Source organism: Mus pahari, chromosome 9 (genome assembly GCF_900095145.1).
Source record: "Mus pahari chromosome 9, PAHARI_EIJ_v1.1, whole genome shotgun sequence".
In the NCBI taxonomy this organism is placed as follows: Eukaryota; Metazoa; Chordata; class Mammalia; order Rodentia; family Muridae; genus Mus; species Mus pahari.
Genome location: NC_034598.1, coordinates 67,826,457 through 67,845,446, shown reverse-complemented (window position 1 = coordinate 67,845,446; position 18,990 = coordinate 67,826,457). Strand labels below are relative to the sequence as shown.

At 37.9% G+C, this 18,990-nt stretch overlaps 1 protein-coding gene across 11 annotated transcripts in view; it reads left to right on the top strand.

Moving 5' to 3' along the window:
* Ppp1r12a (protein phosphatase 1 regulatory subunit 12A) overlaps positions 1–18,990 on the top strand; it is a 113,209-nt gene that overhangs the window by 55,247 nt on the left and 38,972 nt on the right. For all 11 annotated transcript variants that reach the window (XM_021204363.2, XM_021204359.2, XM_029542564.1 and 8 more), the window contains exons 4-9: positions 6,986–7,145; positions 10,180–10,324; positions 15,680–15,754; positions 16,549–16,637; positions 16,891–17,048; positions 18,698–18,822. In XM_021204363.2, coding sequence (XP_021060022.1) covers positions 6,986–7,145; positions 10,180–10,324; positions 15,680–15,754; positions 16,549–16,637; positions 16,891–17,048; positions 18,698–18,822 — 752 coding nt within the window. The remainder of the gene's footprint in view (positions 1–6,985; positions 7,146–10,179; positions 10,325–15,679; positions 15,755–16,548; positions 16,638–16,890; positions 17,049–18,697; positions 18,823–18,990) is intronic.

The following is an 18,990-nucleotide window of genomic DNA, read 5'->3' as shown; positions in this document are numbered from 1 at the left end:
TGGTGAGGATGTGGAGAAATAGGAACACTCCTCCATTGCTGGTGGGATTGCAAGCTTGTACAACCACTCTGGAAATCAGTCTGGCGGTTCCTCAGAAAACCGGACATAGTACTACCGGAAGATCCAGCAATACATCTTCTAGGTATATACCCAGAAGATGTTCCAACTGGTAATAAGGACACATGTTCCACTATGTTCATAGCTGCCCTATTTATAATAGCCAGAAGCTGGAAAGAACCCAGATGTCCCTCAACAGAGGAATGGATACAGAAACTGTGGTACCTTTACACAATGGAGTACTACTCAGCTATTAAAAACAATGAATTTATGAAATTCTTAGGCAAATGGATGTATCTGGAGGATATCATTTTTAGTGAGGTAACCCAATCACAAAAGAACTCACTTGATATGCACTTACCGATAAGTGGATATTAGCCCAGAAACCTAGAATATCCAAGATACAATCTCCAAAACACACAAAAAAATCAAGAATAAGGAAGACCAACACGTGGATACTTCATTCCTCCCTAAAATAGGGAATAAAATACCCATGAAAGAAGTGGCAGAGACAAAGTTTGGAGCTAAGACGAAAGGATGGACCATCCAGAGACTGCCCCACCCGGGGGTCCATCCTATAATCAGCCATCAAATGCAGACACTGTTGCATATGCCAGCAAGATCTTGCTGAAAGTACATGATAATAGCTATCTCTGTGAGACTATGCCAATGCCTGGCAAATATAGAAGAGGATGCCCACAGTCATCTATAGGATAGAACACAGAGACCCCAATGGAGGAGCTAGAGAAATTACCTAAGGAACTGAAGGGGTCTTCAACTCTATAGGTGAAACAACAATATGAACTAATCAGTACCCCCAGAGCTGATGTCTCTAGCTGCATATATAGCAGAAGATGGCCTAGTCAGCCATCATTGGGAAGAGATGCTTCTTGGACTTGCAAACTTTATATACCCCATACAGGGGAACGCCAGGGCCAAGAAGTGGGAGTGGGTAGGCAGGGGAGCAGGGTAGGGGGAGGGTATAGGGGACATTCGTGATAGTATTTGAAATGTAAATGAAGAAAATATCTAATAAAATAAATTAAAAAAAAAAAAAGAAAAAGAAAAAAAACACAAAGGTGTGTGGTACCCTGATGGTACTGAAAGATATCAGGGTGACTCTAGAGCTGGAAGATGTATGGGGAATTCTGAGAACAAGTCTTGAGATGGCAGAGGAAAGGAAAAGAGAAGCTAACAGTGGTCATGCAGAAGTTGGCTACAGAACGTTCTCCACATGCTTTCATTTCATCCTCACCTGCTCTGTGATGTTTATTTATAGTTCCTGCATTGTACAGATGAGGAACTAAAGCTTAGTTGCTGGCCAAAGTGCAGGCAGAACTGATAATACTCTAGGTTCACTCCAAACTGTGACAAGATACATTGAATTTGAGATGACTCAGCAGGTTAAAGTCCTCATCTGGAGAACCAGAGTCTGTTCCTGTAATTCACATCAGGCATCTCTGAACTACTGTAACTACAGCTGCTTCCATGAGTATATGTGCATGCACATGTGCGTGCACAGCTTACACTTACACAGATAGACGCATAGTTTACATTCTGCCATTGTGACATACTGTGTTTTATTTAGAATATGTCCTAGAAAGCAATTTTTGCTGCTCATTTTATTCTTACAATGGTAATACTATGTTTATATAAAATAATAATTCTAAAGAAGCAAAATTATAGTGGAATCTTAGGTTTTAATAATGTCTAATAAAACACCTTAAACATACCTCCATCAGATAAACTTTCTTGAATTATCTCTTCCTGCCTCCAGTCTCTAGCCCTATATCCCAAGCTGACCTCAAATTCAGCATTCTTCTCCCTCAGACTCTTGAGCAATGAATGACATTATAGATGTATACCACCATAACTTGCTCAAATTACCTTGGTATTAGAATTTTTATACACAAAACTTAAAGGTATTAAGTGTGTGTGGTGCGCACATGCATATCCTCATGTGTAACACCTCAGGCACTGTCAATCATTTCTTTTAATTTAATTTAATTTAATTTAATTTTACTCTTTTTACTTACTCACTTTTACATCCCCCTCACTGCCGTACTGTCAGTCATTTTCAGGCAGGCCTTTGGTTGGCCTGAACTAGCCAAAAAGGGTAGCTAGGCTGCCTGGCTGGGAAGAACCAGGGACTCATTTTTCTATACCCTCCCCGCCTAGGATTACCAAGTACCACTTAAGCAGCTGAGCCTCTCTCCAGCCCCACCTCAGTTGTTAGGTAGTTCTTGGACTTCTTATTGCCATAAGAGGGGATCTTGTTATATAGCTCATGCTGGCCTGTATCTTACTTGGTATGTAGCCCAGTCTGTTGTTGCAGTCTTATATGATCCTGGCTCACACTCCAGAGTGTAAGCCTTGTGCCATCTTAATCTACTGTACTTGAATAGTAAATAATAATGCTCAAGTAAATTGTCTTCAGAACTAGTAATGATTAAACACAGACTAAAAGAAGTTCTGCTTCATATTTCGGGGATTTTGTTCTTTTTTCAGTGAAGTTTACAGATTGGGTTGGTTGGTTTTATTGACTGGTTGGTCAGTTGTTTGGTTGGTTGTTTTGTTGACTGGTTGGTTGTTTGGTTAACTGGTTGGTTGTTTGGTTGGCTGGTTAGTTGGTTGTTTTGTTGACTGGTTGGTTGTTTGGTTGGTTGTTTTGTTCATTGGTTGGTTGATTGGGTCTGGTTTGTTTCGAGACAGGGTTTCTCTGTAGTCCTGGCTATCCTGGCATTTCCTTTGTAGACTAGGCTGTCCTCGAATTTAGAGTGCCTCCCAAGTACTGGGATTAGATATATGCACCACCATCACCCAGCAAAGATCAGTTTTTTAATGTTAGCTATCTTATTCTGCTTGAGACTTGATTGCATTCTTGTGTAATTTCACTACCTTTAGCTTGTTGTGACTGCTATTAGTGTAATCACTTTAATATATCCTACTAAACTGACCTTCTACTTGGACAGCTGAGAGGAGGACCAGTTACATAGATAAGATTTTGTTTCTCTTAACTGCTAAGGCAATAAAAAGAAAAGCAGAATCAGGGTTTTAGAGCTGTTGCTTTTGCCAACTCCTTTGTGTTTATTCCTGGTCTAAAACTTGGCGAGTGGTTTTCAGGATAACCCTGTGAGTTAGGTGCTGTGGTTACTTCATGCCATGAATCCGAAACATAGCGTGCATTGCCTTCCCCTGCAGCTAGTGAATCCCAGCTCAGTCTGGGTTCATTTCTAGTCCTTACCCTTTCGATCTGATAGCCAAAGAAAGTATGGCTTTCCCAGCACCACTAGTCAGCTTGGCAAAGCTCTGAAATGTGCAAACAGGTCTCCTAACATAAGTTGCATGGCTTATTCATAGTTTTGTTTTGGTTTAAATGTTGATGACCTAAACATAAGTTACATTTAAAGCATTGTTTTAAGAATAAGGGAAGGGAGATCTGGACAGACTGCTTAGTGGTTAAGAACATTGGCAGTTCTTCTGGAGGGCCTGCATTCAGTTCCCAGTATCCACGAGGTGGCTCCCAACTATCTGTAACTCCAGTTCTTAGGCTCCATCACCCTCTTCTGACTTCCATTGCCATCTACCACACAGGTGGTACACATATAGTCAATCAGGCACAACACCCACACATAAAAACATAGGAAGGGTTTTTCTTTTCTGTCTTTCCTTGAGATTTCGCATAAGGCTCCCTTCACGGCATACCTTAAACTTGGATTGTTTTGGCAAGATATGGAGGCAGAAGGGATGTTGAGTGAAAAATTTATTCACAGGGAGCTGCAACACATACATATCTACTCAATTCAGAAAGGAAGCCCCTGTCAGACCAAAGTGAGAACTGTACCAGTGACCAGCTAGGTGAGCCAGTGAGCTTTTATTGGCCTTGCTAACAGGAGCATGGGTGAGGGGTTGCTAACTGGAGCAGGAATGACTCAAGGGCACTTTGTCACTGAGAAGCCCATCCTAACAAGGGTGACAATTAAGAAAGCTAAATTTTGGGGGCAGTGCGCACTCTTCACAGGTGTCTCCATTGCCCACCCCCCTGGACTTCCCTCTCACAGCTGTTCAGTCTCTTCCCTCAGCAGCTGTTTGCCCCTGTAAAGCTGGACAGGACCCTGAGAATCCTGCAAGTTTCTGCTGGTGACATCGTATCTCCTCAGCCTCCAGGATTCTCAATTCTGAGGAAATTGCTGAGGAACAAGGGAGTGATTGATTTGTAAAGATAGCCATAGAGCTAGATGAACTGTAAAATGAATCTGAATGCTTTGACTTAGTGAAAGTAGAAGAGATTCTAAAAAGAGGTATATCCTGGGAAGTGGTCATTTCCTAGTTAAGCGAAATAAGGATCTGATTTGTGCAGGAGATGGAGCACGGTATACCTGGGAACCTAGATGGAGGCCAGATTGTTCACAGTGACTGAGGTAGAGGAGGGAGACTAGAGATGAAGTAAAAATGCAAGTCTAGACCTAAGGCCTTTATATGCTACCTAAAAGACATGCACCTTTGTCTCATAGGAGATAGTCACACACTGATAAAGTTTAAGAGGAAATCATCAGATTTGGGCTATTTCAGTTTGGCAGTAGTGAGGTGTTGAACCAGAAGGAAGGAATGAGTTAATGATCAAAGTACAGTGTAAAGGGAGCTAGTGATAGGAGCTGTCAGACGACAGTCTAGGAGATGGCACCTCCGCATCTGTTAACTAATGAATGGAGACTAGGCATACAGTAAAGGGGCAGTGACTGCCAAGGAGCTGGATAAACAGTGACACTCTGTGGAAATGTAAGACAGGCAGCATGCAGCAAGTTAGTTCTGGGCAGTTGGTCTGCTTTCCTCGCTGAGTTTGAGGTGCACATGACACAGTGTTCCACTATGTTATTTCTTGGTTTTCTGTATTTCTAACTGGGTTTCTATTAGGAAGGGCGCTTGTGCATATAAAATTAACTTACAAAATGACTAAAATATAACCAGGTCTTTAAAAATAAATCTCCCCCAAGATCATGATACTAACCTATCACTAGGTTTAAAAGTAAAACCTACACTATTTTATTTGGTCCTAGCACCAAATAAAATCATTTCTTTCTTAAATATATTTTATTATTTTGTGTATATGTGACATCTTTTTCTTCTGTATCTGAATTCAAATCTGTGTTCAAACTAATAGCAGATTCTGTTGCTGTGCCATGAGGCAACCAGAATGAACCCTTCACTGCCTTTCCTCCTCCTCTTCCTCTTCCTCCTCCTCTTCCTCTTCCTCTTCCTCTTCCTCTTCCTCTTCCTCCTCCTCCTCCTCCTCCTCCTCCTCCTCCTCCTCCTCCTCCTCTTCCTCTTCCAGTTAAATACCCTTTCTCTCCTGGTTGGGTTACAGTAGTAGCCTCCAGCCATTTTATACCTTCCCGGTTCAGCTTAAGTGACACTTGTAAATTAGCATAGACTGGGTCATGCAGCTCACTGTCCTCATTATAGAAAGTCTGGCTGCCTTCTGAGCAGAGCCTCCTGTGTAGATTGCTACCCCAGGGCCTGAGTACTTTCTTCCCTTTTTTCCAAACAGTGGTGTGGCATCCCTAGATTTATTTCTTGCTTTAATGTCATTTATTAGAGACTATTTGCTACCAGCTAATAAAATAACTCCTCCTCATTAATCTCAGTCACCTTTGCCCTGTTTTAGTTTTCTTCACAGACAGAACATTTTCTGTCTTATAAAAGCAGCTTCCACTACTCATAAAGCACCTGACTCATAACAGGCACTTAATATATATCTGACTGGAAAGGAGGGAGGGTGGGTAGATGGATGGAAAGATCACAGCCTTACAGTTGGGTATATAATAAGGACTGTGAGAAAGATGTTGGCTAAGGGGATAAAAGGCTTATTATATTTTACTCATTTATTTATTCACTCACTCAGAAACTATTTTCTTACCAAGCTTGTTTAAACTTATCTGAGCTTAACAAATTTAAGCTTATTTCCTATATCCTGTCGGATGGTAGAGGTACCAAATAAGGGAATATATCTACTTTTTATAAGCTCAGTCTTCTGGAGATAAATAGCTTATAAATAGCTTATAAATATATTATAATATCTGTCACATATTAAATAACCATTAATTAAAACTTTAAGAAAACATAAGTTCTTAGGAGTTTCACCATTATCTTTAATAATTTAATTTTCCTCTCAAAGTATAGAGCTCTTTGAAAATTGTAAAAGAGAAAATTCTATTCATTTATGTATTTTTCCTTTTTTTATCACCTTAGCCAAGGACAGTACTTACAATACTTTGAAATGAAAGAATTTCTCTGTGACTTAGACAGTACTGATTTTATGAAAAAAAAAAATGCCATACTTTAAAAAAAAAAAAAAGGTGTCTAGAGAGAAAGAGAAAGCATTTTAGGGTCTGATGCATTCACACGAGCAAGCATGTGTGCGTGCGTGCATGTGTTTTGATAAAATATATATGTTTGAGAATTATTTATATATAATATATTCAAAAACCTTTTATTTTGACCAAAGGATGCTGTACCTTGATAAGTGCTTAGAGCAATCAGAAGGCATAACCAAACTCGATGTGGTATTACGCATTTAATCTCAGCATTTAAGATAACTCTTGAGTTCAAGGCCAGCATGGTTTACAAAGCTAGGTACAGACTGGTAGAGGCTGCACAGTAAGACCCTTCTCAAAGAACAAGCCATAACCAAAATAATATTGTGGATCAAAAGCTAAATAATTGACTGAGAAGGCTAATGAAATATCTGTTGTATTTCACATTCCTTATTAAACAAATAATCAGCAACTGTTTTTTTAAAACCGTGGTTTATTAGGGTTTTTTTTAAACATTAATTTTTTGGTAATCTTATTTCACTGTGTAGAACTGGGAAGAATATTCTCCAGTTAAGGAAAATGAAAGTAATGCTTATATGGCTTTTCCCCCAAAGGTGTTGATATAGAAGCAGCTCGGAAAGAGGAGGAGCGCGTAATGCTCAGAGACGCCAGGCAGTGGTTAAACAGCGGCCACATCAGTGACGTCCGGCATGCAAAGTCCGGGGGCACAGCACTCCACGTGGCAGCTGCCAAAGGCTATACAGAAGTTTTAAAGTGCGTACTACTTTTTACAGTTTCTATACTTCGTTTTTCTTAATTTTGTTACTCCTTTTCTTAAAATATATGCACATACTATTTGGAAGCAGACTGTATAAACCTCTGTTCTCAGGAGAAAGCAAAGACAATCTTGAATTGATTTGGTTTCTAAAGATCTTTCTCAAATTTTGAATATTTCTGTTCTCTTGGTTTGTATGTTTTAGTTACAGTTTTCCCATAAGATGGATTTAAGTGTCAACAAACCATTATATATTATCTGTCAAACTGATAATTATTAGAGTCATTGGCAGTTCCCATATTGCGAATAAAAACAATATGTAAATAGTTTGATTTTTAATTATAAAAACACTATAATTCAAATTAATAATGCTATGATATTAAATTTTAATCCATAAACATCTGTGGCTATATGACACTGTACAATGATCAGCTAATTTCTTTGCAACAGAGTTCCTTTATGTTAGTGTGCACATGCACACACTTGTGCCTATATGGGCCTTCCTCTCAATAGAAATAACAAAGGAACCCTTCCCAGATTGCCTGGCCGTTTTAATTTCACCTTCAGTAATGCAGGTCTCTCTTAGTGGTAAAGTGCTTTAATTAGTGGTCTTATTCCTACCTATTTCTTTATAGTCTAAAACTTTTCCATATTTTCCCAACTCCATTAACAAGTGATATGACTATAGTGAGTTACCAACCAAATAACAGTTATTCTTTACCTCAGCAGATCTACTTCTAGTAATTTTCTTACAGATATTCTTACACACGTAAGAAGAAAGGTATATGCTACATAATTATGAGGAGAATGACTTAATAAATAATGGTAAACAATTTCCCTGGAAGACTCTGTAGCAATTAAAACATAAGTGAGAAATTTTATATTTTAGAAAGAGTGCTAGAATTATTATGAAATATCAACAGCAAGTGAAGAATAAGTATCATTTTTAAAAATTAGATTTGTCATGAAACATCTCCTCGTAGAATTATCAAAATCTATAGTATCGTTAACGTGGTAAAGTAAAGCTAATTATTGATGTTCATCATGGGAAAATGTCCTGCTTCTATATTCTGTGTGTCAGTGTGTGTGTGTGTTTGCGTGTTTGGTACTTAGACAAGTAAACTGCGTAAAGTGAAGTCTCGTGCTTCTCCTCCCTGCCTCCCCCACACAGCTCCTTTCGGTCTGATCTTGGTGCCCTTTCCTCCTCTCCAGCGTTGTAACTCCGTAGACCTGCCTGCAGGGCTGCCGCCTCTCACTTTCTCTCCATCTCAGATACTCCTTGAGTGGAGGCGCTCTTCTTGTCCTTTCTTTCCTCTTTCTTTCATTTGGGTTTGTTTTCTTTCCTTTTTCCTAAATGTCCTCATAGAACATTTAAAGAATGTGTTTGTTGAAGAAGATGTATACTCCTGCTTAAGTCTTCCCTCTACATATCCTCCCAAGTATGTGTTGCTCAGGAGATTAATATTATTAAAGTTCGTAGTCCCTAATAAGGATATGTTTTTAGTATCTAATAGTCTAGTGTTATTTCCGCTCTATTAATAAAATCTCAGATCATGCACATAATAGTGGAGATCTGCTTTAACATAAATCTCTGAGTTTACATTTGTTAGCCTGTTCTTTAGATCATTGCTTTTAAATACTAGTCTGTAGACAAGTACCAGGCAATACTATAAGCAGCATATAGGATTATTATAAAGATTATTTTTGTGCAGATATCCTGTGTATAAAAGTAGCTGGCATAGTGGTACATACCTGTATTCCCTCCACTACAGAACCTAAGGCAGGTTCACCGTTGGCTTGTCATATATAGAAAGACAGTCAGTCTCAAAGCCAACCAAATATAGTTAGACAAAGCCTGAATGTACTGATTCAATAGTACTATAGTTAAGCTAGAGAATATTTTTTATTGAAGCAAGTTCTTAGGATGGCTCTGTTACTAGGCTGGGTTTGTAAATAACTGCTGTGACTAGATATTATTAATAAGTAGGCTGACTTCTATTTCTCATGTTTTGACTTGTTATACCCAGTCTGACTCTGTAACCCAGGCTGGCAGCAGTCATCCCGCCTCTGCCACATAAGTGCAATGATTACAGATATGAGCATTCACACACAACCATCACTTCTTAATAGTAAACCAATAGAGGTGACTATATGTTAGCTGTCACTACCACCTCCTGTAGGTAAGAAGACCTTCTCAAGTTCACCATCTTGGACAGTCAGGTAAAAGCGTTCCAGATTTCTGATGTAAAGCATCGTTTGCCTGTGTGTGGGCTGTGCTATGTGCAATTTATAGGTTCATTATGAGAACATAATTTTTGAGTGAAACAAAGGTTGGTGCCAGTATGCAGATAGAAGGGCATGCTAATTTATGTAACTTTGCATTGTATTAAAATTTATTCCTATTTTATAGCTTGTTGGTGATGTGAATATCTGCTTTCTACTGCTGCAAAATATGACTCGATGCCCTTGAAATACGTGCCTTGCTTTGTTTGTTTCTAACCGTCAGATTATCTGTTTCTTTTGAAATTTTTGGTAACGGATCATAAAGGTTCACCAAGCTTCCATAAACCATTTCCTCCAGTGCAGAGTCACCGAGTATTACAAAATAAGCCTCTTGGACTCTGGTGTATTTCTAGGCCACATCTGGCCTGAGATGATATATCATCTGGACACCTAAAGATAGCTCTTGCAGTAAATAAACTTTATATATACATTGTTCCATTGTGCTTAAGCTTAAAACTGGGCTTTTCCATGAAAATTTTTACTTGCAAGTGATACTAACAAAAATTAATCAGTGTCATATCAAACTATAAGGATCATTAGGAATGAATTAAAACCTCCTTTTTGTGGCACTGACTCAGGAGTGTCTTCTGTAGATTACTTACTACTTGCCCAAGTGAATTCATGAAGAGGAATTGGAAGTCTCAAAAGAATAAACGCAAATTGTGGTTAAATTGCATGGTAGAAAGCTTCTGATGATGTTTGTTAATTTCTTGGTTTTAATGATTATCTAATTCACTGTAATTTCTTTAGACTTTTAATACAGGCAGGCTATGATGTTAATATTAAAGATTATGATGGCTGGACACCTCTTCATGCTGCAGCTCATTGGGGTAAAGAAGAAGCATGTCGGATTTTAGTGGACAATCTGTGTGATATGGAGATGGTCAACAAAGTGGTAGGCCTTTTAAACATATTTTAAACGCTAGACACAAAACTCTTAACACCAACATGTTAAAGATTATAAATCATGTGATCTCTATCTACTGTCCAGCATTCACTTACTAACTTTTAAGATATTTTAGCTTCCATATGAGTTGTTTATGGTTCTGTTCTGCAGAAAACAGAGTTGGGATTCTTTGAGTAATTGTATTATCATATTTGTGTAAAACATTTGTGTTCTTGCATACCTACTATATTTTTAGATATACTTAAATTAAGAAATTGCATGTCCCTGTAAATGTTTGCTGCCGTCTGTAGAAGCTGGAACAGTGTACCAGGGTGTTTCTGATAGTCTTTAGGGCTTGGGCTTGTTTGCTGGTTGGTTGGTTGGTTTTGAGACAGGGTCTCTTACAAAGCTGACCTTACCTTCCATATGTAGCTGAGGTTTGTATTGATTCTCTTGCTTCCAACTCCTGAGTACTCAAAATGACAGGCTTTCAGTACCCCACCTGACTGAAGATTGATACTCTTATAGCCTGCACACAGTGGTTAAGTGACAGTGGATAGTGAAACAAGATTATTGAGGTTCAGCGTTTACAAGAAAAGTCAATGAGTAAATGATTTACTTTATGATCCATAATTGGATAAAGGAAATGAGGAAAGAAATACATGCTGTGCTATATATCATATTTCTATAGAATCCAGTTACCAATTTTTTTGGATCACTTTTCCCTTTTCAACAGTATCCTTTTACCAGGAATACTAGTTAGTCTCCTACTCCATATTGGTAAACAGGTTTCACATACTCAAAATTGAAAGCTTAAAGTATGTGTTCTGTCTATTACCATCTGAACTCTGGCCTGCATTTCAGCTTTCCTCCAGTATCCTAACAGGCCACCTATTCACTCACATTGCTAGTGCTGATAATTGGTTTATTTCAAAGAACCTAGTGGCTTTCAGAGAACACTAGAAGGGAGGCTTAGGAGCTTTTTTGATTTTGGGTTTTTTTTTTTCTTTATTTTGTTTTCTTTTTGTTTTGTTTTGTTTTGTTTAATGAGTTGAAATAGTTTTCCAAAAAGAATATATAACTTCTGATTATGAACATACTTTCTTTCCCTATCTGGATTGGTGGTCTCCTTAGACATATGTAAAGTACATAATCTGTATGAGAAAAATAATTTAATTTTGACTTTGACCTACATTTATTTTCTTCTTAGGTATAACTCATGCACTGGGAGACAAGAAAATAAAATCATTTTTATTTCATAACATTGAGTTTTCTTAGTATTAGAGCAGCTTCTTTAATCAGCACAAACATGTATGCGGTTAATGGCTCTCTGTACATGACTTTGAGATCAGTGTGTCGCATGTTTTGTCCTGTCCCATCCTCTCCAGATATATTATTTAATGTTCCCCTCTCAGTCCCCAGAGATTGTGTGTATACATTTGGGAATGTACACCGAGAAACTGAATGATTTCCTTAAAGCCTCACTGTGAGGGGTTTTCTTTCAGTTTTCTGTTTCTCTACAATGTTTATTTTTATTTGTACAAATACTTCTTTTATAAAATATCCAAACTTTTATCTAAAATAATTTATTTTAAAAATGTAAGACTTTAAAAATGTTATAATAGACATAAGATAGAATTCTAAATGCTTTTGTATTGTATTTAATCATAGTTTTAAGGTTTTTATTAAGAAATTCAATAATTACATAACTTTCCTTTGTGAGTTATACTATCTTCTCTGTTTTTTGTTTTTGCTTAATTTTTTCTTATTTTATCTTATATATAAATGTTTTGCCTGCATGTATGTATATTTGTGCACCACACACATGCCTGGTGCCTGCACAGGTCAGAAAATACTATCAGTCAGGTCTTCTGGACTGGAGTTAGAGATGGTTGTGAGCCACCGTGTGGATGCTGGGAACAGAAGTCAAGGCCTCTGCAAGGCAACAAGTCCTTTTAACTCCTGGGCCAGCTCGTTAACCAGTCTTCTTTATTTTTACTGATTGGACTTCAAAATAGTATGTCATGGTGTATCTGTTTGTCTCCCTTCTTCCACTTTAAATAGGGTTTCTACATGGCTGTCCTGGAACTCACTGTGTAGACCAAGCTGGCCTTGAACTCATGGAGATCTGCCTGGCTCTGCTTCCCAAATCCTGGGATTAAAAGCATGTGACACCAATTCCAGAACCTTTTTCTTTTTGAGAAAGTGCTTTCTCTAATAGCTCAAGACTATCTTCCACTCACCATGTGTCTAGGCTGACCTCTCTTCTACCATAGACTTTCTACTGCCAGGATTATAGAGGTGAACCCCATACTTGGCATATCTTATATTTAATTAGAAAAACTCATTTTGTATCAATTGTGTAAGCCTACTATATGCATTTATCATGTTATTTCATCCTTTTGTTAGTGCTTTTTTAAAAATTACCTTTATTTTATATGCATGGGTGTTTTGCTGCATGTTTGTGTGTACACATGTATGCACAGAGTCCAAGGAGGCCTGAAGAAGTAGTTGGATTTTCTGGAACTGGAGCTGTAGATACTTGAGTCACCATGAGGGTTCTGAAATTTGAGCTTGTTTTCCCTGTTAGAGCAATCAGTGGTCTTAACCTCTGAGTCATCTCGACATGTCCCATTTGTTAGTACTCTTTTAACCAAACCTTTGAAAACAAAGTAAATGTTCTTAAAGTACTATGAGTATTTACGTGAATTAACTAACAGTCAAAAACATAGGTTAGGGCCTCCACACATGCCAACATGCCTACACATGTTCAGACCGTATTGATCTTAAAAAAAAAGGAAAATATGATATGTGGAAATAATATTAATATAGAAATGTATAAATTCTATAAAATCAATAAAAACTCCTACATGGAAGTTGATGTTCTAAAAGTAAATAGAAGTTTTTTTTCTCAACTTTTTAACTTGTTTATAAACTATAAATTATCATTTTAGCTCTTAATATTGATTTTAAATATAAAAGCTTTTATTTTGCTTTGCTGGCTTATTAAAATAATTCTTTACAAGAATGTACCTATTATCTCTTATTTAATATCAAGGATAATACTTTTCTTATTGGAATTTCTGTTAATGCACAACGATTAGAATATGTTATTAGCTTGATGTTGTACAGGTTTAAGTGTTTCTGCCACTAAGGAGCAGTGGTGTTTGTTTTCCGTTATGACCCTGGCTAACCTCATTGTTTCTTGCTATGAAATCAAATTAAAGGCTCCAGCAGTACAGACCTAGATCATATTCCCCGTTCTCTATCAGCTAGACACTCAGGCTTTCCCATCTGAACAATGGAAATCATCATCATTTTTGTACCAGCTGACTTCACTAGTAGTTCCACCGAAGTCTAAAAGAATTAGGTCTGCAAAAGCAATTCATTTAAAGCAGGTGACAAAAAAATGCAGCGAGGATGAAGTAAATCAAGCTATGTTCTTGCTAGATCTGTGGCTTTACTAATCTGTAGGTATATTGACCTGATTTTCAAGCAGCTTGTTCTTCTGTTCCTTTGATTTGACAAGAGCTCCTACTTTTCAGTATCTCATCATTGCGTCCTTGGTCACTTCCAGCTGCTTTACCTGACTAAGCTGCTTTCCTGTGCTTGCATTCCAGTAGTAAAGCAGAGGACCTCGGTGATAGTTACAGTGCTCAGAATCTCCTTCAGCTTCTTATTGTCTTACAGATTACATGAAAGTCTTGGTTATGTGGTTGGTTCATGTGGCTGGGTGGTGGAGGTGTGCAGTTTACATTGGAAATTTTTCTCTGTGTATAGCCCACATTTTACTTGAGTTTTCATTCTCTATCAGCTGCTGTTTGCAAAGTAGAGTCATTAATGAAGGGAGAAAAGGAAAAGAAAGTTAGTAAGGGAACCCCGTTTCTAACTATTAAAAAGAGAAATTTCTTGGTTATTAAAAGAACCCTTTCTTATTTAACAGCTGCAAAAATGTAATTACAATTCAAAAGTTTAGGGTGGTATTTTTATTCGTGAGAGTTGGTAAATTTTTAAGGAGTAATTGAGTTATTTGAACATAAGAGCATGATCTTGACTCTGTAATAACATTTTAAATAAAAATTGCATTAAATTAGAAGAGTTTCTAAAATTTTAGAATTGTACAAGGAGTACAAAATTGAAATTAACATACTATGTTGAAATTTGGATCAGTTGTTTTATAACAGGATTTTTTTAACTCAATTCTTAGCTTTTAAGGCAGAAATGGGGAATTTTATTACCACAGGGAATAAAAGTAGACTGACAAATGTTCCTTTGAAGTAATTTTAAAACTGAGCATTAAGGTTGCTGCATATGCACACACACACGTACATGTACACCTGCATGAACCCATGCATCTTTAATCAAGTTTTAGAAGATAATTAAGTTAAAAGGCCTCAAATCCTAGAGTTACCACCTTCTTCCACTTTGACCGTGGGAGTAGCCCACAAACAGAATTATTTTGTTCATGGCGGTGCTTCTGTTGCTTTTATTATTGTAATTTGTGTGTGCAGTTGAGTGCAGGTGCACTTGAGTGTAGGCAGCAGCTCCCTTAGAACTGGAACTATAGGCAGTCACCACTCTGCAGGAGCGTCCTGCTTACACCGCATCAGTGCTTATGTTAGTTAGGTGGAAAGCCAAAGCAAATGATTTTGATTAGCAAAATAAGCACATTGATGGAATTGTGTTTTCCAGTAAAAGGGAGTGAAGTAGTCATACATGTCATTATGTAGATTAATCTCTAAGCATGTGAGGTAAAAGAAGCTTATCCCAAAGAGTATCTAGCAGAGAGTTGTACAGTTTGATTCATGTAAAGTGTTTCATCAGCATATAGATAGATAGATACAAGGTGGGTTAGGAGAAATGGGAAGATGGTACAAGAAGGATCCGCTTATTCTTTTGAGGGTGGTGAAATTTTTCTTCTAAATTGTAGCAATGGAGTTGCAGCTGTTAATACTCTCAAAACAATGCACTCATTCTGGTCCTAAAGTATATGGAAGGTATTCTCACTTGAGTTTCCCATGTGTCCTTGGAGTCCTGTGTAGTCTATCATTTTTTTCCATCAAATGTGATTCTCAGGGCTGGTGAGATACCTTAGTCAATGAAGTGCTTGAGTTCACTGGCCTGGCCTACTTGGTGAGTTCCAGGCCTACTAGAGACCCTGTCTGTAAAGACAGAGATTGGGGACAGATGTAAGACTGCCCTTTGACCTCTTCATGCACACTCATACACATGCATATATACTTACACAAACAGGAATGTGTGAGTGTATGCACACTTACCTAGATGTGTAGTTAGTAAGAATTGTTGATGTCATATTATGGTATATTGACTTTTTACTGTTGATACTTCTTATTTCCTGTCTAGGGCCAAACAGCCTTTGATGTAGCAGATGAAGACATTTTGGGATATCTAGAAGAGTTGCAAAAAAAACAAACTCTGGTATGTTTAATTGCTAGAAATACTTATATTAATGGATTCTCTATAGCTTTGAATTTCAAGCACTTGCGGTGTTCTGGTGATTCTTACTTCTTCTTCTTTTTTTTTTTTTTTTTTTTTTTTTTTTTTTTTTTTTTTTTTTTTTTTTTGGTTTTTCAAGACAGGGTTTCTCTGTATAGCCCTGGCTGTCCTGGAACTCACTGGCCTTGAACTCAGAAATCTGCCTGCCTCTGCCTCCCGAGTGCTGGGATTAAAGGCCTGCGCCACCAGGCCGGGCGATTCTTACTTCTTACCTTAGTAATCAAACGAAATGACAGTGGACTTGGATGTGAGCTGCTGGGGCGCGCATAATATTGGTTGCCTATTTCTGTGTCTTGCTTTTTAAAAAACTGAGTACTTATAGCATGTTTTTCTAATTTCCTAAAACAGCATGCTTAATGGTGTTACAGTAAACTGAGTTTATAATAGCAGGCCCAACCAAATAAGGAATTTCATAACTAGGAAACAGATTCTATGTAAGTTGCTGTCAACACCCACCTTAAGTAGACAGTGGGCCCCGACTTCTTTGTGAACTGAAGTTGGATGACTTAAGGTTTTCTTTTCATTGTTGGTTAGAATTCCTGGGTTGTGGTATTGTTTTCAAATTGCCAAGTGTTTTTCAAGCTTTTCCTTTGCAGCTAAAATTTAGATCTTTTTATAATGCCACTTTTTAAAAACTCTGTTCTCCTTATACTTTGTAAGTATACATGTCTGCTTCATGTTACCCTTCCTTTTTCTTTACATAATTGTGGATAAAGCTCCATAGTGAAAAGCGGGATAAGAAATCTCCACTGATCGAATCCACAGCAAATATGGAAAACAATCAACCACAGAAGGCTTTTAAAAAGTGAGTAAAGTAGGGAAGGTCAGGACTGGGACTAGGATTTGAGTGGGTTGGGGAGCAGGGGAAGGGGGGAGGGAATAGGGGGTTTTCCGAGGGGAAACTAGGAAAGGGGATAACGTTTGAAATGTAATTGAAGAAAATATCTAATTAAAAAAAGAGTTTATAAAGAAGAAAAAACATGAGTAAATTATAAGCGGGTTTCCTTACTGTTATGAACGGGTTAATGCTTTTGAACCTTTCATGTTTGAAATCTCAGCAAGGAAACGTTGATTATTGAGCCAGAGAAAAATGCATCTCGAATCGAGTCTCTGGAGCAAGAGAAGGCTGATGAGGAGGAGGAAGGCAAGAAGGATGAGTCGAGCTGTTCCAGCGAGGAGGATGAGGAGGACGATTCAGAGTCAGAGGCAGAGACAGGTGAGATGGGAAGGGTGCATCGATTGTAATTGTACTGAGCTTGTAGTTGGGAGTAAGGTAAGAATAGGCTTTGGGTTTAAGCTTTGGTATAGGTTTGGTACATAATACCTGTTTCGTCTCTGTTGGTAACCTGTAAGTTTGTTGCTGTGGACTTGTCAGGAGGCTGGGCTCCTCTGCTTCTTGCCATGGTGTGTTTAGACTTGAAGAAGGTGCAGAGGCTTTTCAGAATGTTCTGCGACTCCTATAGGATGGCGCAGATAGAGTTTCCAGGATTCCCAGCAGCTCAAGACCACATGCACTGATTCCTGTGATTCACTAGCCTAGAAGGCTGGCTCTGTAAACTTCCCACATTCTCCCTTAGGTGGTCCAGGAGAGGAGGGGAGTGCTGCTGAGACAAGCCTTTCCTGAGAGGCTATGGGGTAATTTGTTTGTTTTAAGACAGTTGAAGATACTGCAAAGTATATAAAACAATAAACACTCATATTCTAGAGCTTCAGATGTAATAGCTCTTGAAGCTCAATCATACTTCAATTTTTTCTTTTAGTAAAATATGAAGATACTGTATACAGTTTTCTTTAACATGTATCTTAGCTTTCCTTTCCTTCCTTCTAAAGAGGCAATTATGAGGGTTTAAAGTAAATGTTCAGTTTGTGTATACTCTTACCCTGTACTCAAGAACTATGTAGCAACTGTACTGTGGTACAGGAGTCCTAGAACTGATCATATTTACTTACCGAGCTGGATGGCTGCATGTGAGTTTATTATTTGTCCTAGATTGGAAACTCAGTGCAGTTAAGATAGTTGATACTTTCCTTTATTGATTGATCTATCCTCAGAGCCTACAACAGTGCTGGAAATAGCGGGACAATGGGTATTTTTTTTTTTTAATGACAACCCTATTAGTTGAGTAGGTTATTTCTAGAAAGATGAAAGTGTTCATATTTAACTTTAAATTTCTTAGAAGCAAGAAAGTCATATTCTCTGGAACACTTAGCCATATTGACATGACTATAAGTTAATTGTTGTCAAAAGTATTTTTTAGGTTTCTTGAAATAATGGTCTTCAGTAATAGTTACTTACTCAATACTTAGAAAATTCATAGCTATTGTAGGGTTTTTATTAATATTGCTAAGCATTCAAAGTTGAAATGTGAGTTAAATTTTCATCCTCTAGTTTATAGAAGTTAGGTTCTATCTATGCCTTTTATTCTCAAATTGGTTTTGGGTTTTGTTTTTAAGGTTATTAAAAGTTTAGCATACATAGGCAGATTTCTAAAAACGCTTTTAAAGCCTACCCCTTGGGCTGGAAAAATAGCTCAGCAGATAAAAGTGAGAATACTAGGATTTAGAGCTCCACAGCCCATAGGAGAAAAGCCAAGCAGGCATGGTGGGTACTTAGGATGCCCTCTTCAGGAAGCAGAGGCAGATTCCTGGGGCAAACTTGCTAGCTAGAGGAACTAGAGTTGGTAGGCTTCAGATTTGCTGAGAAATTTGCATGGTGTTGGCTTTGGGCCTCTACATACGTGAACATACAATTAAACAAATAATTTTTTGTAAAAAAAAAAAATCTATTTACAAAAAGTAATAAGAGCCACAGAAGCCAAAATCCTGTAGGATCTCACCTGGTGACTTTGGTTCTGTTTTGAATAGATAAGACAAAGCCCATGGCTTCTGTAAGCAATGCTCATACTTCCAGCACTCAGGCAGCCCCTGCAGCTGTTACGACACCTACTCTGTCTTCCAACCAGGGGACCCCTACATCACCTGTTAAAAAGGTAAGCCGACATTCTGTTATTAAACATAACGTGTGTTCTGCCTAAGTACCATTTGTACTCACTGATTAAAATAGTTCTCTGCCGGACGTGGTGGCGCACGCCTTTAATCCCAGCACTCGGGAGGCAGAGGCAGGTGGATTTCTGAGTTCGAGGCCAGCCTGGTCTACA